General features: G+C 57.1%; 3 protein-coding genes across 6 annotated transcripts; 1 reads left to right on the top strand and 2 right to left on the bottom strand.

Annotated features, from left to right (window-relative positions):
* Positions 1-62: 62 nt before the first annotated feature.
* Positions 63-8,213, bottom strand: SMPDL3B (sphingomyelin phosphodiesterase acid like 3B). 4 transcript variants are annotated; one of them, XR_010616606.1, is made up of 8 exons: positions 7,788-8,213; positions 6,679-6,776; positions 6,018-6,161; positions 5,290-5,462; positions 4,967-5,147; positions 4,369-4,502; positions 433-1,063; positions 63-311 (listed from the first exon to the last, which is right to left on the bottom strand). XR_010616606.1 is itself a non-coding variant. In XM_065697923.1 (8 exons), exons 1-8 carry the CDS (start codon positions 8,147-8,149, stop codon positions 683-685), a joined length of 1,377 nt encoding a protein of 458 aa, XP_065553995.1. In that variant the 5' UTR covers positions 8,150-8,213; the 3' UTR covers positions 63-682. The 4 variants fall into 4 exon arrangements, 2 of the variants coding, with proteins under 2 accessions (XP_065553995.1, XP_065553994.1); XR_010616607.1 differs by having other exon boundaries at positions 63-530; positions 631-1,063; XM_065697923.1 differs by having other exon boundaries at positions 63-1,063; positions 7,788-8,001; positions 8,098-8,213.
* A 172-nt stretch (positions 8,214-8,385) lies between these two features.
* On the top strand, positions 8,386-12,146 carry RPA2 (replication protein A2). The gene is made up of 9 exons (XM_065697787.1): positions 8,386-8,489; positions 8,680-8,792; positions 8,868-8,969; positions 9,050-9,163; positions 9,848-9,922; positions 10,234-10,347; positions 10,581-10,688; positions 10,843-10,937; positions 11,375-12,146. Exons 1-9 carry the CDS (start codon positions 8,474-8,476, stop codon positions 11,457-11,459), a joined length of 822 nt encoding a protein of 273 aa, XP_065553859.1. The 5' UTR covers positions 8,386-8,473; the 3' UTR covers positions 11,460-12,146.
* Positions 12,147-12,541: 395 nt separating this feature from the next.
* THEMIS2 (thymocyte selection associated family member 2) lies at positions 12,542-18,322 on the bottom strand. Its single transcript, XM_065697786.1, has 6 exons — positions 18,242-18,322; positions 17,431-17,553; positions 15,921-16,061; positions 15,662-15,832; positions 14,107-15,216; positions 12,542-13,448 (listed from the first exon to the last, which is right to left on the bottom strand). The coding sequence occupies exons 2-6, from the start codon at positions 17,528-17,530 to the stop codon at positions 13,354-13,356; spliced, it is 1,617 nt and encodes a 538-aa protein (XP_065553858.1). The 5' UTR covers positions 17,531-17,553; positions 18,242-18,322; the 3' UTR covers positions 12,542-13,353.
* Between the last annotated feature and the right edge of the window lie 1,154 nt (positions 18,323-19,476).

Below are 19,476 nucleotides of genomic sequence, written 5' to 3'. Positions count from 1 at the left end.
GGGAAGGGGGCAAGGTCAGCGCGCAATGCCCGGCGGAAGGAAGAAGCCAAGCGCAGCCGAAGTGGGAGAGCACGAAGGGAAGAGCTGTTTGTGCTCCGCAACCGGGGAGAAATACAGCTTTAACTTCAAAACAATCACAATCGGGCTTCTTCCCCCGGAGCCCCACCTTGGGCACTGGCACGTGGAAGTCCCGGCCCAAGCTTGCTGAAGTTCATCCTCTGGCACAGGAACCCCACCGCGGCCAAAGGGGAGGCAGCTGCTGCGCAGCGGCTCCAAAACACGACCGTCCCAGCCACCAGTCGTGGTCCTCCCTGAAGAGAAGCGGGTGCCAACGTGAGGAACCCTCCAGGAGCACTTGGCAGGTTGCAGCTCTCACCCCGAGGGGGTGAAGCCCATGGGTGATGCTGGTCCTCTTCTGATTTGTGAGCTCACCTCGGAAGTCCCAGCGGAGGAGACCGGCTCCCGGTGCAGGTCAGCCTGGTACAAGACCTTGTGATGGTCGCTGCCCCATCCTCCTACCTGAAGCTTTTCTGGACAATTTAAAATCAGTATCATGGAGCTTTTAGTAAAAGCCACTAATTCCGTCTTGGTTTCCAAATGGATTCTCAGTGCCGAAACATTCACAGTTACCTCTTCATGTGCATCGTCAACTTGAGCTCTCTCCATTTCCCCTTCCTCTCAGTCACTGCAGCGCTTGCTGGGGATGGATGAGCCCTAAGAGCAAGCAGGAAAAGAAGAGCCAAACGCCAACGAGGGCAGAGGCGGAGCGACTGGTTCCAACACACTCCTCGTATCGTGTAAAATCAAGCTCCGTGATGGCACAGACGTGGTCGACGCGGCAGGACTCCTCACACAGGGCCAGATCGTAGCTGACAGAGTTGAACTCGTAGTACTGCTGCAGGGAGCGTGGATCCTGGGATATCCTCTCCAGCACTGTCTGCATGGAGTGCGCGGAGCCATCTGGGACCTGGAAGGCCTCTGTCAGCCGGTACTCTTCCTCCCACACTGGGGACTCTTCCTCCAAGTTGGCACGAGTTAGGTTCAAGTAGTAAGTCACCATGTCCTGCAGCGGGAGGAAAACAGAACGAGGACAAATCAGGAGAGGATGGGTCCTGGGGTGAAATGTGGGATAGGATGGGACGGGCTCAGCCCCTCTCCTAGGGCTTGGGGGGCAGCACCAAACCCCTGCCCATCGAGGGCTGAGCTCCCTCCCAGCGGGGGCTTCCCACTGTCACTGGGGACAGACACCTCAGGGGAGCAGCGCTGCTAGATTTAGTACTCGCCAACAAGGAGGGTTTGGTCGAAGTGGTGACGGTCAATGGCAGCCTTGGCTGCAGTGACCATGAGATGGTGGAGTTTAGGATCCTGTGTGGGAGGAATAGAATACCTAGCAAAGCCACAGTTCTGGATTTCCGAAGGGCCAACTTTGGCCTCTTCAGTCAACTGCTAAGGGAAGTCTCATGGGAAAGTGTACTAGGCGGTAAAGGGGCTCAAGATAGTTGGTTAGCATTCAAGGACCGCTTCTTCCAAGCTCAGGATCGGAGCGTCCCAATAAGTAGGAAGTCAAGTAAGGGATCTAGGAGACCGGCGTGGTTAAACAAGGAGCTGCTGGGCAAACTCAAGTGGAAAAGGAGAATCTATGGATTATGGAAGGAGGGGCTGGCCGCTTGGGAGGAATATAGGACAGTTGTTAGAGGATGTAGGGAGGCAATTAGGACAGCTAAGGCCTCCTTGGAACTCAATCTTGCTAGTCGGGTTAAAGACAATAGAAAGGGCTTCTTCAAATACATAGCAAATAAAACTAACACAAGAGGCAATATAGGCCCACTGCTGAACGAAGTGGGTACCCTGGAGACAGAGGATATAAAGAAGGCAGAGGTGCTGAATGCCTTCTTTGCCTCTGTCTTTACTCCTGCAGACTCTCCCCGAGGGCCCCGGATTTCTATAGCCCCAGAAGGAGTCAGGACAAAGGAGGAGTTTGCTTTGGTAGATGAGGATTGGGTTAGGGATCAGCTATGCAATCTGGACATCTGTAAATCGATGGGTCCGGATGGAATGCACCCACGGGTGCTGAGGGAGCTGGCGGAGGTCATTGCTAGGCCACTTTCCATCATCTTTGGTAAGTCGTGGGAAACGGGCGAGGTGCCTGAGGATTGGCGGATGGCAAAGGTCACACCAATCTATAAGAAGGGCAAGAAGGAGGACCCGGGTAATTATAGACCGGTCAGCCTTACCTCCATCCCTGGAAAGGTGATGGAACAACTTATTCTTGACTCCATCACTAGGCATATCAAGGATGAGGGGGTCATTAAGAACAGCCAACATGGTTTTATGAGGGGGAAGTCATGTATGACCAACCTTATAGCCTTCTATGAGGAAGTGACTAGGTGGAGGGATGATGGTAGAGCGGTAGATGTAGTTTTTCTTGATTTCAGTAAGGCATTTGATACTGTCTCCCACAGCATCCTCATAGATAAGCTAAGGAAGTGTGGGCTTGACGATCAAGTAGTGAGGTGGATCGAGAACTGGTTGAAAGGAAGAAGGCAGAGAGTTGTGGTCAATGGCGCAGAATCTAGCTGGAGGTCTGTGACTAGTGGAGTTCCTCAGGGGTCGGTGCTGGGACCGGTGCTGTTTAATATTTTCATCAATGACCTGGATGAGGGAACTGAGTGCACCCTCAGCAAGTTTGCTGATGACACAAAACTGGGAGGAGTGGCTGACACACCAGAGGACTGTGCTGCCATTCAGCGAGACCTGGACAGGCTGGAGAGTTGGGCGGGGAGAAACTTGATGAAATTTAACAAGGGCAAGTGTAGAGTCTTGCATCTGGGGAAGAACAACCCCATGTACCAGTACAGGTTGGGGGTTGACCTGCTGGAAAGTAGTGAAGGGGAAAGGGACCTGGGGGTCCTGGTGGATAGGAGGATGACCATGAGCCAGCAATGTGCTCTTGTGGCCAAGAAGGCAAATGGCATCTTAGGGTGCATTAGAAAGGGAGTGGTTAGTAGGTCAAGAGAGGTTCTCCTCCCCCTCTACTCAGCCTTGGTGAGGCCGCATCTGGAATATTGTGTCCAGTTCTGGGCCCCTCTGTTCAAGAAGGACAGGGAATTGCTTGAAGGAGTCCAGCGCAGAGCCACAAAGATGATTAAGGGAGTGGAACATCTCCCTTATGAGGAGAGGCTGAGGGAGCTGGGTCTCTTTAGCTTGGAGAAGAGGAGACTGAGGGGTGACCTCATCAATGTTTACAAATATGTAAAGGGTAGGTGTCAGGATGATGGAGCTAGGCTTTTTTCAGTGATATCCAGTGATAGGACAAGGGGCAATGGGTGTAAACTGGAGCATAGGAAGTTCCACGTTAACATCAGGAAGAACTTCTTTACTGTAAGAGTGACAGAGCACTGGAACAGGTTGCCCAGGGGGGTTGTGGAGTCTCCTACACTGGAGATATTCAAGGCCCGCCTGGACAAGTTCCTGTGTGATGTACTGTAGGTTACCCTGCTCTTGCAGGGGGGTTGGACTAGATGATCTTTTTAGGTCCCTTCCAACCCTTGGGATTCTGTGATTCTGTGATTCTGTGAGAGCTCACCGCAAAGGCATCTTCTTTGTACAGGGATGGCTCTTCTCTGCTCCACTTTTTCCTGCACACATCAGGAAGTAGAGCCTGGCCTGTTATTTACCACCAGCCAGGGTTGGAGGAGTGTTACTGCCTCACGGAGGTCACTCTGTCAGCTGTGAATCAACTGAAGATTCACAGCTTCTGTTCTCAGCCTCTGCCCGCCCTCTCGGCCTCACTACCTCCCTAGCCTTCCACAGCTTGTTTTAGCATCCACGCCTTATGCCATAAATAGCATCTACAGAGCTGCTTTACCCATTGCAAAGAAAGGCACGAAGGCCCCATCCTCTACAAATAAGAGACACAGGGAGCGGAAGCTGCCCCTACAATCCACCTCAATTCAGATCCATTGCAAATGAATCCGTTCAGCAAGCAGGGAGGCCCAAATAATCTTCTAGATGGTTAACAGTTTTTGGAGGGGGTTTTGACAAGTGTGTGTCTTCCCAGAGCAGTTCTGCAATCCATGTTACCTGGGCAGCAAAGCAAGTGCCAAAGGAAACTAGGTAAAGACACGAAGAACACGACCAAACCTGCCCTGTGCTGCCCTGGGGAACTAGTCCCAGGCTGGCTGTGGTCACCCTGCCTTTACTCACTGATGCTCTTACTAAATCCTTGTGCTACACGAGACAAGCATCTTGGTTGAGGTCCTCTCCCACACAGCTGCTTGGCTCCTGTAGTCCTGCCTGTTAAAACCACGTGGAGGACTTGCAGTACTGCCCTAGAACTGCGCTGTGCGGCACGTGGGGATCCCCTACCAACACCCGAAGGGTGTCTGGGTCGTAGTCGATCACCCGAATCCCAGGGTTGTTGGCTCCATTGTTCACTCCAGGCAATGTTGTTTTCCAGGGGGTCACTCCCGGCGCCAGGAACATGACATTGATCGGAGAACCTGAACAGAAGGGCAAAACAACCCATGAATGGGAGGCCTTGGGTAACTCACACCACCACATACACAAAGACCAGCACATGGAACGGCACCAGGGACTGAACATGGGACTGCTGCAGCTGAGAGCTTTCCAATGCTGCCGAAGACTCACGCAGCAAGGGCTGAGGTGGAAGAGAACCGCGCTCAGCAAAGGAGACCAGAGCAGCACCTGTAACCCCAACACAGACTCGTAACTGAACCCTTAAATCCTGGCTGATGTCCAAACCCCATCAATAGGAAGAAGGCAAGAAGCTGCAAGGCACTGAGGGGAAAAGACAACATCTGCTCCTCCCTGTTCGGAGGAGGGCTGGAGGTGGAGATCAAACCCACTGTTGTCTCTTGTTGAGCAAAGCATTTCACAAGCCTTTAATGGCTTCTCAGCTGCATTCGGCCTAACAGGCACTGAAAACTCCACCCAGAACCAGTACCTGTATCACTGTAAAACATCCGGAAGCTGTCCGTGTGGTGGTGCCCAAAGAACTGAGCAGCGATGACCCTGTGGTGCTTCCGCACCATTTGCAGGTATCGCTCATTGAAGCCACTCCGGAACCAGGCCTTGCCTCGCTTCTTTTCAAAGAAGCCAGGAGGGACGTGCCCCACGATGTACACCTACAGAGGCAAGAGCTGCACTGAATGCAAAGCCCACGCATCCCACCGCCCTGCTGGGGATGCACGGAGGGGAGAGCCGGAGCAGGATGAGCTTCCAGGCTGGGAGAAGCCCTTTGCAGAGTTTATTGGTTTCTTTCAATACCATTTCATCTGCTCTAGAGGCGTTGGTCAGCGTTTCCTCCAGCCACTGGAACTGCCCCGCAGGATCCTCCTCGCCAGCTGTCTCATTGTTCTGGTCATAGTACAGATTGGTGTTGAGGACAACCACTCGCCCCCTTGGCCTTGAGCCAGGCAGCTTCTCGCTGTAGAAACCTCCTGAAAAATACAATCCAGAGGGCAAGAGCTGCAGCTCTGGTCACGCTGCTTGCTATGACCCCAGATCCCTTTGTTTCCATCCCTCTCAGCTCCCCTCGGCAATAGCACAGCAGAGTCACCATCCCGACACAGGGCCAGCAGTGCTGTGACCACTCCAGGATGGGGATTTGGAGCAACTCTTCCCCTCGTGTGCTTCTTGTCGTGTCGATGCCTCTCGAAGTGAGGGGAGACCCAGTGCGCAGCAGCATGACCTGGGCAGCTCGGGAAGCCACAGTGCTGCCAACACCAGCAGCTTGCTTAGGAGATCCTTCTTCTTCCCACTGCATCCTCTGGAGGGACACTTGCCAGTAACTTGAGAAAATGAGTCACTGCTAAAGCATACATTTATTTTCTCTCAAGCAGGAGAGCTCAGTGCCAGAAACCAGCACTAAATTGGGCCCTTTCTCCACAAATACCCTATAAATACTACTGCTCTGAGCACAGAAGCGTTCATGGTGTTCTCCTAACCACCCCTACCCCTCAGAGTGCTGTCAACAGCAGTCAGTGGTACCAAACCTGCTCTGAAGAGAGAAACGGAAGCATTGCTCAGCCAGGGACGCCACAGTTCAGCTGTTTGGTTGTAGATCCTGTGGTCCTTCCCTGGAAACTGGTTCTTGGGATGGAAGTCATGATTGCCCATCGCCGCGTAGACTTTGGTATCTAGAGGCAGAGAAAAGGAGGTGCAGAGCAATCCACGCTTGCTTCAGAGCTCCTCAGCACTAAAGCTCCCCGAGGTACTCACAGGCTTGGAAAGAACAACCTGACTTGAGAGCTTTGCCAACAGCCACCTGGTTGCGTTGTCTGCAAAGATCACCCCTCCCTGGGACAAGCTATGGCTTTGCAGGTGAATCCGGGAGCTCTCACCACCAATAACGCTCCTTCCCTCCCTGCTGACACGGATTAAGCTCAAGGAAATCTTGCAGCCTCTTCTGTCCCAGTGACTAACGACAGAAGTGTTTCTTTCCCCTCTCTTCTGAGTTAACCTGGCGCACGCACCAGACGCCTCAGTTCAGGCACGCCTCATGCCATACAGCAACCAGGAAGAGAACAAACAAGTCCCAGCAACCACAGCCCTTCCATGCCTTCCCCCTTCCCAATTCTGTCATTTCTCCACCCTGGTAAGCTCTTCCCGTGAGTCTCCGTACCCCTCCGCCCTTCCCATCCCCTCAAATCCCACCTGGGAATGTCTCCCTTATAAGAGAAGTCAGATTCTCTATTATGTGCAGAACCTTTTCTTCTCCGAGCTTCTCGTTGGGCACGTGAGGAGTATCGTCTCTGGAAGAACAAAAGCACAATCACTGTCTGTGACTAACAGGGCATAAGCTCCATGCGATGAGAGAGAGAAACTCGCTTCCTTCTCTTTGTGCCTCCTAGAAAATAAAGGTGCCGAGTTGAAGCTTTTGGGGGCAGGAACCAGCACCATAGCGACTGGCCAAGGCGCTGGAACCTGTTTCCAAGGAATTATTCAAAGTGAAAGCAGGCTCCATGTTATTCTACCTTGAAAACCCTATACACAAGCATAGGAAGTGGAGGCTCACTCTGCCTTGGTGCGCTTAACAGACACTAAAGCTGGCGAGAAATACTGCAAGAAACAGCATTTTGTAATCTCAGGTCAGCACCTGCTTGGCAATAGTGAAGCAAAGCTGCTTACACAGCTGTTTGGACAGCAGAACACCAACTCTCATTCAACTGAGCCAAGGGAATGCCTCCGCTAAGGCAGGGGCCAAGGTCCGCCTCAGAGTCTGCCTTCTCACTGACATGCTTATGGCGCCTGCAGCAGACACTGGGCTGTGAACAAGCCCATCGAATGATGTCAAACAACCGGGTGAACCAGTCTGAAGGAAAAAGAAGGCTCGACGTAAAGTCCTAAGGATCTGTAACTGCTTCTAAGTAGGAACAAGCGTCCGCAGAGGCAGAAAACACAGGGTCAGGCAGCAGCCCTGCAGACTGGGGCTGGAGGCGACCGCAGATCACAGGCTGATGTTGCACTGTTGGAGGAAAAGCAAACGCTACAAGAGGGCACACAGACTCACAATAACCACGTAAAATAAAGCTGTTACTGCCTGCAGGTGCTACCGTGGAACAGGGCACCCACTTCTGGAGACCATAGTGGGAGGGAACAGGAGGTTCTTCATGCAACTAAAGCAGAACAGCCCCTTGCTCACACCAGTCTCCCGGGCGCCTTCGAGGAGCTGCTGGGGCGGCCGGGCACAGAACCCCCTCCCGGCCCCGGCCCCAGACCCGACCCCAGCCCCGGCCCCGGCCCCGGCCCCAGCCCGTCCTCACCCGGTCCAGAGCACGAAGTCCGGGCTCTGCAGCAGGCTCCTCATGGCGCGCACCGCGGAGGCGAGCAGGCGCCAGGGCGCATCGCAGAGGTAACTGCCCCAGGGCCCTGCGGCGGGCCCGGCGCGGGAGCCCCCCGACGGGCACACCTGCCCGGCGCCTGCCTCCGGCTCGTAGTCGGGGTCCCAGTGGAGGTCGGTGATGTGCCAGAGCCGCCCTGCCGCCGCCGGGACACGCCGAGGCTCAGCGGGGCCGGGGCGGGCGGTGCTGCCGTCGGGCACCGCTCGGGACCCCCCGCCCGGCCCCCCCTTACCTGAGAGGGCGGCGGCCAGCGGGCAGAGCAGGAGCAGCGCGCCGGGACGCATGGCTCGGGTAGGGCGGCAGCGGGCAATGCGGAGCGGGGCCGAGCCCCGCCCCGCCCCGCCCCGCCCCGCCCCGCCCCGCCCCGCCCCGCCCCGTCCCGTCCCGCCCCGCCCCGCCCCGCCCCGCCCCGCCTCCCTGCAGCTCCGCCCCCTGAGCGCTGCCGGGCAAGCGCCCGCACTCAAGATGGCGCCGGCCGCTTCCCAGCGGCCTCCCCCTATTGGAGGGAGCCGGAAGACGGAGCGCTGCGATTGGCTGCGGGCAGCGGAGCGGGGCGCACACGCTGGGCGGGAGCCGGCGGGGCGCGGGACGGGAGCGCGGCCGCAGCCATGTGGAGCGGGCCCGGTGCGGAGCGGAGCGGAGCCGGGCGGGGGCCCGGGCCCGGCCGTGACGGGAGGGGGAAGCGGCCGGGGGAGCCCGGGGCAACCGGAGACTGGGGGGGGGGGGGGGGGTGTCCAAGGCCGCCGCGGCCCGTGATGGCGGCGGGGCTGCGGTGTTGCCGCTACCCCTTCACGCGCTCCCGTTCCCCCCTCAGGTGCTTTCGACAGCGGGTACGGCAGCGCCGGCGCCGCGAGGCCCGCGGGCGGCTTCAGCTCCCCCGCCGGCGGCTTCAGCTCCCCGGCCGGCACCCCGGCGGAGAGGAAGCAGGTAGGCCGGGGCAGGGCCGCGGGGGCGCGGGGCGGGCGGTCCCCGCGGCGCTGACGGCCCCGCCGCCCCTTGCAGCGGCTCCGCACGCAGAACATCGTGCCCTGCACCGTGTCGCAGCTGCTGGCGGCGGAGCAGGTGGAGGAGACCTTCCGGGTCGGCGAGGTGGAGATCTCCCAGGTGAGCCCCCGCGGCGAGCGAGCGGGCGGGCGGGCGGGCGGCAGGCCCCGGGGTGAACAAAGGGCCCTGCTCCGCCGCAGGTCACCATCGTGGGGATCATCCGGCATGCGGAGAAGGCACCGACAAACATCCTGTACAAGGTGGACGACATGACGGCAGCCCCGATGGACGTCAGGCAGTGGGTTGACACCGATGTGAGTCTCAGATGCGTTACAGACGCGCTTCTGTAAAAGCTTTTGGGAGCGGTGAAGGGACGGAAGCTACGGGGTCAGGATGTCCCAGGTGGGAAGGCGCCTGTAAGCATCACCAGGTCCGATTCCTGCTCCTCCCAGGACATTTGGGCAAAAAGATGTGGACACATTTTAGGGAGTAATGTATCTGAAATGCACAGGCGATGCTGCTGTAGCAGGGATCGCTGGTGCTGTACGTGACTCCTGTTTTGTAATCCACATGTGATTCTATGTGGAATCACCGTGTATAACTTCTTAGAGTGTAGTAGCTGAAGCGGAACTGTTGCTTCACAGCTGAACTGAGAGATGTGTGCTCAGGACTCCTGTGGAAGTACAGAGAGAGTGAACAGAGATTTGCATAGAATCCTGGAACGGTTTGGGTTGGAAGGGGCTTTAAAGTGCATCCAGTTCCAACCCCCTGCCATGGGCAGGGGCACCTTCAAAGGCAGCTGCCTGTAACTGCTGTCACATGTATGGTGCGCTCCAATGAACAAGGATTTTGTTCTCTTTCATTTATGGTTATGTTTATCTAACTGTGCCATTGTGCCGTTTGTGTTTGCTTGAGATAAGGCTCCTTTCCTAAGCCATCTATAGGAAGTATAACTGTGAATGTCAAAACCCTTCCTTTCTCCTTTTCCTCCCTATCAGGAGGCAGGTAGCGAGAATGTGGTGGTACCTCCAGGAACTTATGTCAAAGTTGCTGGTCATCTTCGGTCTTTCCAGGTAGGATCATGTCACCCATGCCTGGGTACCCAGGTCCTGAGGCTGGAGCCTGAGGACTGACGATCTGGCTCAGTGTTAGTGGGCTTCCTTTAGAATATCCACTTCGTTGTGGTCCTTGCTCACCCTCCCCATTGCACTCCAATGAACAAGTATTTTGTTCTCTTTTATGTATGGCTATGTTTAGGTAACTGCTGTTACTAGCCACATGCCACTTGGGTTTGTCTCTACCACCACCATCCCTGTTCTGGCAGTTTCCTGCTGCTGTGGTGTTAATTTTCGTTCTTTGCTTTGTTCTTTTTCCTCCCTGAAAGAATAAGAAAAGTTTGGTGGCGTTTAAGATCATGCCTCTGGAAAACATGAACGAGTTCACCACACACATGGTAGAGATCGTCCATGCACATATGATCCTCAGAAAAAATCTTATGGTATGTACTGTAAGATCTTGGTTTGTTGGGGAAGTTGTAGACCACTTGCGGGGCTGGGAAGCTGGGGCTGGTGGAGCAGTGAAGGTGTAACAGGGATCCTGGCTTCCTTGGGGAGAGCGATTGTGTTGCAGTCTGTTTCCAGCGGTTTCTTTGGGGTGTCTGTTTGTAATTACTGCAGTAACAGCGAGTCTTTTAGCCAGTCTCACCACAGCAGTTTTACTCTTGTATTTCAGTCAGCATCAAAAGCACCTCAGTCCTTCGGCACTGGGATGGGTAACATGGGGGGCTATGGAGGAGGTGGCAGCCTGCCAGTGAACGGGCTCACAGCGCACCAGACTCAGGTAGGTGCCAACAGCTCCGCAGTGGAGGCTGCTGCAGTGGTGTAGGACAAAGCTCAGTGACTCTTTGAGGATGGATGGTTCTTCCCCAGCCTTGTTCTCCATCCACCATAAGAGAAGCTCAGCTGTGTGCTAATGGTGGGTCTCGTTTTTCCAGGTGCTGAACTTGATTAAAAACTGCCCTGTCCCAGAAGGTATGAGTCTTCAAGAGCTGAAGGTTCAGCTCCACAACGTGAGCATGTCAACCATCAAGTAAGTCGATAGAAACGAAGGGTGTTCTGGAAATCCAGGCAGTCCTTCCTGGAGTCGGGTCCAAGGAGGCAGGGAGGGAAATAGGGAGCAAGCCCTGATCCCTGCTTGTGGAACAGCGCTGGTAATTTCAGATGTTCCCAGTAGGACGCAGTAGTGAGCTTAGAATGGGCCAATGGCACTTGGAAGGCTGATAAAGTGCTTTGCTCCCTGTTTCCAATGGCAGTTCAGTGCCAAGCAGCAGGAGTGCTTCAGTGTCTCAGCAGTAGTTTCTCCTGTTCAAGGCCTACCTTACTCTCTGCACACTGCTCAAAGCTTGGGAATAGACTGTTTCTGTTCTCCTTTGCTGTCTCTTACAACTTCTTCCTGAGGCTTAGGAAACCAGGAAAGGGGCTTGATAAGAGTTAGTCAGCAATTGTTGGGTTGTTTTTTTCCTTCAGGCAAGCTGTTGAATTCCTTAGCAGCGAGGGACACATCTACTCCACTGTGGATGATGATCACTACAAGTCAACAGATGCTGAGTGAAGCTGCTTCCACCTGGATTTAGTTCTAAGCAAATGCTCATCCATGATTCAAGTTGTCCTGCTGAGCTTTGCGACACGGAAGGTGGTCTTTGCCCTTTCTAGCCTCTGAAAGTCCCAGTTACTCTGAGCACCTCCTCCTTGGAAATCAAGGATAAGCAGAACGTGTAGGATTCTATTAAGTGGAGTCAGTTATATGCTGTGACTGAAAGCATGGACAGATATGGGAAGACTGAATTCCTCAAAGCTTCGGAGCCTTCAGTTTGTGTTTGACTCCTTAGAGGATGCCTTTGTTAGAAAGAACCTCTTTCAAATCTTGTCTTTTGTTTCTAGAGCTGTTTCTCCTGACTCAGCTTTCATTCCGTTCCCTTCACAAAGTGGGTAGCCCAGAGTAAGATTCCAGTGATGTACAGTAATCATGATTAGGTTTTTCCCTGGTTTACTTTATGCATTTAAATCTGTATTTGTACTATGAGGTGATCTGGTTACTAGAGCTTTTGAATGTTCCCAGTAAACTTCTAACTTGGGTAGCCTTGTCTGCGTGTGGCTTCAGAGGCTTTTCTTCCCTAAAGAACACTCTCTGCCTTGCCAGAACCTACCCATACAGGTAAAACCCAGCTCCTGCTTTTGGAGTTTCTTTACCTATAGTTCTTTTTTCCTTAGCTTTTAAAGTAAATGGCTTTAAAGTAAATGTCTGGACAAATAATTTCTTAGTACTAGTGAAGAAAGCGATACTTACCAGTGTTACAAATAGAGCTGGGATCATTTCTGCCACCACAGGCACTTTAGCTGAATTAACTGCATCGCGTGGAACAGGTTTTTCTTCTTCATCTTTGAAGCATAACATTAAGTCAGGAACCAGCAGGGTTCTTGCTGATGATGTGTCAGGGTGGAGGTAACAGGGAGCCCAGAGAAGCTGTGGCTGCCCCATCCCTGGCAGTGCTCAAGGCCAGGTTGGATGGGAGTCGAGCCAAGTTGGAATGAATGAGCTCCTCTCTGCAGCACTGGGATTCTGCCCTAGGCGCTCAGTGAGGAATAACTGAAAAATCAAAGTTCTCCACTGGGACAGGGGAAAAAAGCCAACAATTTGATCTGAAGTGAAATCTATGATTTATTTTCCAGCTCTGATTGGAAAGGAGCGCAGTGCGTGATACAGGAGTGACACCCCTGCCTGCTTTCGGTATAAAGCTCTCTCATCAGCTGCTCTTCTCCATTAATGCACATCAGGACCATGAGGCCTTTGCCACTTCCCCGGGGCTTTTGCCAAATTTCCAGGGAAAGAAAAGTTGATCTTTGGTCCTTATTTGGGTTTCAGGTCATTTTTTTTGCATGCAGTGCCATTAGGGCAGCTCATTGGCCCTTTCTAGGTGCCAAGAGCCTGAAAGAGTGCCACAAGCACGCCTGCAAGCAGGAGGGGACTCCACAGGACAGACATTGCTTCCAGCTCCAAGTGCGGTTAAATGTGGATGAGAAACCCAGCAAGACTTAAAGCCACAGCATTTTTACAGTGTTTCTACAACCTTGGTGCAGAAATTCGGCCAGAGGGAGAGGCAGCTTTGGCTGCCCTTGAGGAAAATGCAGCTTCTGCCTTAGAGAAGCGGGTTTCTGACCGGCAACTGCAAAACCATGGCGCTGCGTGCACTGAGCCCCAGCTGGGGCACCGCTTGTGCTGTGTGAAAGGGCCTTGTCATGATTCCACCTCTCCCCACTGTTCTGTGCCCGGGGCTGTCCCATGAAGGCTGCTTCCCTTTGAGGAACGTGGGCACTGCTCTGTAGGATTGAGACAACTGAGGGGTCTGCTGTGCATCCCCAGGGCTGGATTTAGCCTCTGCAAGCAGCCAGTGTCACACAAGGTCTCGGGGTGGTTGGAGGCTCGGTGGCTTTCACAGAGTGCAGGACTAGAAGGGGAAAATTGCCTGCATTTTGTGCGCTGTCTTTTGGATGGCGTCGTCGATGGTTTCATAATCGTGCTCAGAGCTGTCGCTCCCCGGGTCTGGAAGGGAAGAGAGAGCAGAGGCTGTGGCCACGCACCTCCAGAGCAGAAACCCCATGGGGGACACCCGGCCCTGCTCTGCCAGCCTCCCCCATCCGAGCTGCATGCGGATATGGTGAGGGCTGAGGATGAGGGGGGAGAAGGGCCTCTCATGGTGCTCTGCCACCAGACACCAGCCTCTGGGGCCACAGGTCCCGTGATCGGGGCATGGATAGAGGATGGAGGTCCAGGGCTTGCGGCGGTGTTTACTGCCCCATCGCCCTCGAGGTTGAGCCCTGCTGCCCTTCACCATGGTCGCTGTGTGGGACAGGGGGTCTGGGTGGCCTCCCCGTGTGCCCCTGTGTTTGTGGGACAAGAGAATGGGGCAGACCCTGAGGACACAGGGGTTGGGCAACTACTTGTGGGTTCCCTCCTGTGTCTGGGACAAGGGGATGGGGAGGTGCAGCCCCCATGGGGGCCCAGCTGGCTGTTGGGGTGCAGACATCTCCACCTGAGCATCGCTGCCCAGGTCCCCAAGAGGACAGCCCCAGGGTCTGGTGGCCAGCAGCACCCCAGTTAAGCACAACCCGGTGATGCTGGGGGCCCTCATCCTCCTGCCCGGGCAGCGCATCTCTGTGTTGAGCCCCATGGGGGGACCAGGAGGTGTCGGGGGTCTCACCTGCATCCCTGGGGCATCCCCGCTGTCCACACAGGCTGGAGATGCTCCTCTGGGGCAGCGCTGGAGGAGCCGGGCAGGCGCCCATCAGCGCGGGGCCAGGGGACCTGGGTGCCAAGGGCGGCTTTCCCCTCGGTCCCACCCCTGCCTTCGCTGGCTTGGGGGGCCGGGGGGGCGGCGGGGCCTTGCTGGGGGGCAGCTGTGCCAGCAGCCGGTAGTAGAAGGCCTCAGTGAGCTCCTGCAGCGGGGCGCAGGGGGGCGCGGGGCGCACGGGCCCCTGGCGCAGCAGGACCGAGCAGTCCATCCACCGCGGCGGGACCTCGAAGCCCTGCTCGGGCTCCTCGCAGAAGCTGCCCACGAGGAAGGGCAGGTCCAGGCGCGCCTCGAGCCGCAGGGCGGGCAGGGTGCCCAGCGCGTCCTGCGCCAGCGCCGGGTCCGGGGCCACGACGCGCACGTCGCAGGGCAGCGCCCGCCGCTCCAGCAGCTCCCCCAGCCCGTACCGCCTGCTGCTGCGCGCCTCCTCCACGAGGCTGCCGCCCAGGTCCAGCGGCAGCAGCAGCTCCTCGCCTTCCTCCTCCTCCTCCTCCTCCTCGCCGCTGCGGCGGTGGCAGCGCAGGCGGGTGCCGGGGCCGTGCCCCTGCAGCCCCACGGCCTCCAGGCGGTCGCCGACGCCGAGCGGGGGCACGTGGAGGCCTCGTCCCTCGCAGTCCTGCGTCACCACCACGCGCAGGGCCCGGCCCGGGCGCAGGGCGGCCGCCAGCTCCTGCACCCCCGTGAACTGGCGCGGCCGCAGCCGGAGCCGGCCCGCGTAGGTGCTGGTGAGCAGGAAGTGGCGGCCCCTGCCCGGGGCCGAGGCCAGCACCCGCCATGCGCCGGAGCAGCCGTGGAGCTGCAGGCGCTGCCCCTGGCGCAGCCGCGGCACCCAGGAGCTCTGGAACACGGTGGGGCCGGCCGGGCCCTCCAGGATCTCGGCCTGGGCCGGCAGCACGTGCGCCATGGCCAGCACCTCGCTCAGCAGCAGCGGCTGGGAGAAGCGGGCGTGCTGAGCCTCGGCCGTGACGTCCTCCACGTCCACCTCCAGCGTGGAGGGGATCTTCACCACGTCCCTGCGCACTGGGGGAGTGCAGCTCTCACCGGCCCCGTGTGGGAGGGGAGCCCAGCACAGGCACCCCCTCCGTGGGCCCAGCACCAAGCTGGTGTGGGCTCCTGGCCCTGCAGCTCCTCCATCGCAACCCCGGAGCATCCCAACACAACCCCATGGTATCCCAACGCAACCCTACCCCACCGCATCCCATCCAACCCCACCGCATCCCAACCAACCCCACCCACAGCATCCCATCCAACCCCACCACAGCATCCATCCAACCCCACCGCGTCCCATCCAACCCCACCACAGCATCCATCCAACCCCACCCACAGCATCCATCCAACCCCACCACAGCATCCATCCAACCCCACACCATCCATCCCCACCCCACAGCACTCCCTGCCCTGACCCAGGGGCACCCCGCACCCCGACCCCCCCGTGCCCATCCCGCCCGGTTCCTGGCTCACTCACGGTCCATGGCTGCGTGCACCTCATAGACCGGGCGCAGGAGCAGCGCACGGGGGCCCAGGGCTCGGCACAGCAGTGGCTGTGGCTGCCCATTGCCCAGCGCCTGCTGCAGCGTCAGCCCCCGGTCCCTGCTGCCCTCCGGGACGGGTCCCCGCGGTGCCGGCTGGAAGATGCCTGGGGGCGATGGGGCTGAGCCCATGGGTGCTGCAGAGGGGAGGGGGCACCCATGGGGTGCGGGATGGGGCAGGGCAGCCCCGCTCACCCTTAAACGTCGGTGGCAGCTCCGTTGTCTGCCCCGTGCCCATGTCCTCACAGATGACCTTCTGCAGCGCCACGGCTGTGACTTTGAGCAGGTCGCCCGTGGACAAGCAGCATTCGTTGCCTGAGATCTCGTACACAGACCCTGCGGGGGGAGAAGGGGGTTTCCTCAAAGAAAACGCCTCCTCCAGCATCCCATAGAGTCACAGAGGGGTTTGGGTTGGAAGGGGCCTCAAAGCTCATCCAGCTCCAAGGCAGAGCTGGTGAGTGGAGGCCGGGAGGGGAGCCCAAGAAGGGGCAGCAGGTCTATTGAGCATCTTGGGAACCCAGCCAAAGCTTTGCTACCGAAAACCACAAGCAGTGAGACCTCCAGTAATGGCAGGAAACCCAGAAATAGCATCAGGGGTCAAGAAGCAGCATCAGTGTAGGACAGAGCATCTGCAGGGTGCCACAGGGGTTGATCCGCAGGGTCCAGCTCCGTTCACCAGCAGCCAAAGGCACACGCAGCCGGGCTGGCTGAGGGGTCTCTGTTGGGCTGATGCGTATTTCCAAGGAACCGGGAATACCTGGAAGCTTGCACAGCCCATGTCCTGGGAGGCTTGCAGTGCTGGGAACTGTGCAGGATTGTAACAGGGGTGAAGAGCAGTGCAGAAGAGCACAGCGGCAGCGGCTGAACCGATGTGACTCACATGGGAAGCGCAGCAGGAAAGGTTCAGTGCTTGCTCACCGTGCAAAGGGAAGGGGGCAGATTCCTGCCTCTCCTGGAGCAGGAACTCCTCAGGCTATGCTACTGCCTCACAGCACTCCCCAACACCAGCGATGCCCCCTTGTGCCTTTAAATCTCTGCATTCACTGAGCTGCTACCAAACCTCCCGTGCACCCCAAACCTCTCTGGGATGAACTTCAGACAAAGCCCTTGCTGTGCAAAGCAGAAAGCACCACCAGCCTCACCAGGACTGCAGCAAGGGCAGAACAGGGGGGGTGCTGCTGGGGCAGCAGCGGCATCATTGCTCATTTAGCAACGCCAAGATGCCATTGAGGCCACCAGAAGCCTGTGGGAGAACTGAACATCCACTTCAAGTGAGCAGAGTGAGGCCACCCCAACCACTTCTGCTCTTCAAAAGCCACGATAGCCAAGGCTTCTCCTCCACCTAAGATGCCTCCAGGGCCATGGTGCGGGAAGAAGCAGGATGCTCAGAGCAGGCTCTGTGCCCTTGCTGGTCTCCTCCCCTTGGGGCCAGGGATAATGGCTCCTCAGGTACTGAGCACATGGCTCCATCCCTGCCAGATCCGCTGCCAGCAGATAACTCACTGCCTGGGATGAGGGCAGCGCAGGAAGTGAAGGACCAGCCTGGATGGGGTTTGGTGCCCCAGAAGCATAACTAAAGGCAGCTGTGGCTTAGGCACAGTGTCTGGCGGTGGCAGGAGGACAGCCCAGGCTGCGGTGGCAGGGCACAGGGGGGTAGCACAGCCTTGGGGGCACCCTTTGGAGGCAGTGGGCACCCAGCGCTCACCTTGGAAGTAGACACCGGAGCAAATCCTGAGGATGCGGGGCAAGGTGGCGGGGTCCAGGGAGCAGATGTATTCCTGGAAGGAGAGGGGCTCCATGGCCATGCTGCTGGGTGCTCCAGGGCACTCTGCGGAGATGGGAACTGTGTGGGAAGCAGATCTGAGCTTTGCTTTCACTTCTGCCTGCTTTTCACTTCTGTTTCTAGCAGTGGAGACTTCCCTTTCTGGCCACAGAGCCGTGCCACCAGCACCTCTGCAGCAGGCACAGCCTGACCTATGCACTGCTGACCCCATCATGGCTTGGGATCCCCCAGTCCCGGCCCTGGTGGTGACAAGGATGAAGGCACAGGCCCCAGCTCTGCCGGGTCGTGTCCTGCCCAGGCTGTCCCCATCACACATTTCCCATGTACCACCCTGCCCTGCTGGGGCCAGACAGAGTGATGGTGCTGTGCAACAGGTCTGGGTGGACCGCTGTGGAGGAAGCAAAGGGCTGTGTCCAAACATCCCTCTCCCTTTACAGACACACAGGCACCTCCATCCTGGCTCACCCCTGGGTTTTCAGACCCCACTCACCCTTAGCACAAACACCACGTCCTGGCTGTGCTCAGTGTGTCAGGAGAGGGGAGTCAGTGGCTCTGGACTGCAGGTCATTGCAGCCATGGGAAAGGCAAAGCCAAATTGCCATGTCTCCAGGACACGAGAAGAGACAGCCCCATCCTTCAACAAAGCATGCGACCATGGTCCCCGCAGCCACCAGCCCTACAGGTTCTGAGAGCTGCTGCCCCTCATCTCTGTCAGGGTTTTCCTTCAACTTACCCTATGAGTCACCCTGCCCAGAAGCTGCAGGCTAGGAGTGGGAGCAGGATGGGACAACATGGGAATGAAACTCGGAGATGCAGGAGTCTTTCTGCTTCGCCTCCAGCTGCAGAAGTAGCTGCACTGACTGGAACTGGTGTTTCCCATCATTTGGTGCAGGCTGAAGCCATCTGACTGACAGGGAGTGCAGGCACATGGAGACTCCACCTGCACAAGGCGCCCGCAGCATACCACGCAGGGTGTCACAGCAGCAGGGACATCTAGAGAACAACTAGAGCACAAACTGACCCTTGGAGCTGGAGTATCCTTACCACCGGGGCAAGTCAGACAGGTCGAGGTCTTGACAACCTACAAGGACGGAGCAGAGGGGGAGAGGTCAGCTCAAAGGCCCACTGGCTGCTGCCTGAAAGAGGCTTCTAGGAGCAAGTTGCCAGGCTGCTGAGCTCCAGCAGCTAAGAGCCAGGGATGGGCCATGGAGAACAAGAGCCAAGGTGGAAGCAGTGTCCCTTCAGGGATGGGGAAGAGCCGCAAGGGAAGGGGAGTGAGGAGAGGCTGAAGACAGCTCACTGCAGGCCATAAGGCTGAGCTCTGGGGGGGACGATGCCTGCATTCCTCTGCTGGGAGCTTGGCCTTGAGCCCGAGTCCATCGGGGATGAGCCACAGAGGCTGTTGCTTTGCAGGGCTTTGGGAGGTTTGGGATGCCTGCGGAACAGCAGAGCTGTAGGAGGAAGAGGCAGCAAACGTGTCCAAGCCTTGAGCTGAGGAAGGGCTGGGAAGTTTTCACTTCCTCCTGCTCGCTGCCAGACAGGTGCCCCCGAGGGCAGGGCCAGCAAAGCCCTCGGAACTGCGGCTTCGGTTCAAGTGCTCAGTGAAACCAGCCCGGCCCTTTCCGGCTCCCCACGCGCTGTGGAAAGACCTTTCCTTTCCCATGAGTGGTTTTGTTTCTTACCCTGGTGAGGCTCTAACAAGGGTGATGAGGATGGAGAGCAGCAGGGGCAGGGGACTTGTGCCAGAGGAAGTTGCTCATGCAGTGAGCCAGGAAACGATGCAATTGCCTTTTCCCCTCCGGTTGTGCATTTGCCCAAGAGGAGCAGAACACACCTGACGTTAACAGCACGGACAAGTAGAGATCAAAAGTCTGCTGGAAAGGGTTTGCACAAATTTAGATGCTCAACCAGGTACAAGTGATGGCCTTGACCAGGATTCTGGGCAGAAGCAGCCAACTGTAAAGCCTG

The sequence above is a fragment of the Lathamus discolor genome, chromosome 18 (assembly GCF_037157495.1).
Source record: "Lathamus discolor isolate bLatDis1 chromosome 18, bLatDis1.hap1, whole genome shotgun sequence".
Taxonomy (NCBI): domain Eukaryota; kingdom Metazoa; phylum Chordata; class Aves; order Psittaciformes; family Psittacidae; genus Lathamus; species Lathamus discolor.
Note: the sequence above shows the minus strand (reverse complement) of the source record. Positions and strands in the feature narration are given on the sequence as shown.

Bases quoted from the DNA above. Each gene is read 5' to 3' on its own strand.
- SMPDL3B (XM_065697922.1), bottom strand. From the start codon at position 8,149: ATGCGTCCCGGCGCGCTGCTCCTGCTCTGCCCGCTGGCCGCCGCCCTC. The intron at 5,148-5,289 runs GTATTGAAAGAA...TTGCCTCTGTAG, and splicing joins CCTCTAGAGCAGATGAAATG to GTGTACATCGTGGGGCACGT. The intron at 4,503-4,966 runs GTACTGGTTCTG...CCTTCTGTTCAG, and splicing joins GATGTTTTACAGTGATACAG to GTTCTCCGATCAATGTCATG.
- THEMIS2 (XM_065697786.1), bottom strand. From the start codon at position 17,530: ATGGCCATGGAGCCCCTCTCCTTCCAGGAATACATCTGCTCCCTGGAC. The intron at 15,833-15,920 runs GTGAGCGGGGCT...CATCGCCCCCAG, and splicing joins GCTGCCACCGACGTTTAAGG to GCATCTTCCAGCCGGCACCG. The intron at 13,449-14,106 runs GTGAGACCCCCG...CTTCCCTTCCAG, and splicing joins GGGATGCCCCAGGGATGCAG to ACCCGGGGAGCGACAGCTCT.
- RPA2 (XM_065697787.1), top strand. The intron at 9,164-9,847 runs GTGAGTCTCAGA...CCTCCCTATCAG, and splicing joins GGCAGTGGGTTGACACCGAT to GAGGCAGGTAGCGAGAATGT. The intron at 10,348-10,580 runs GTATGTACTGTA...CTTGTATTTCAG, and splicing joins TCCTCAGAAAAAATCTTATG to TCAGCATCAAAAGCACCTCA.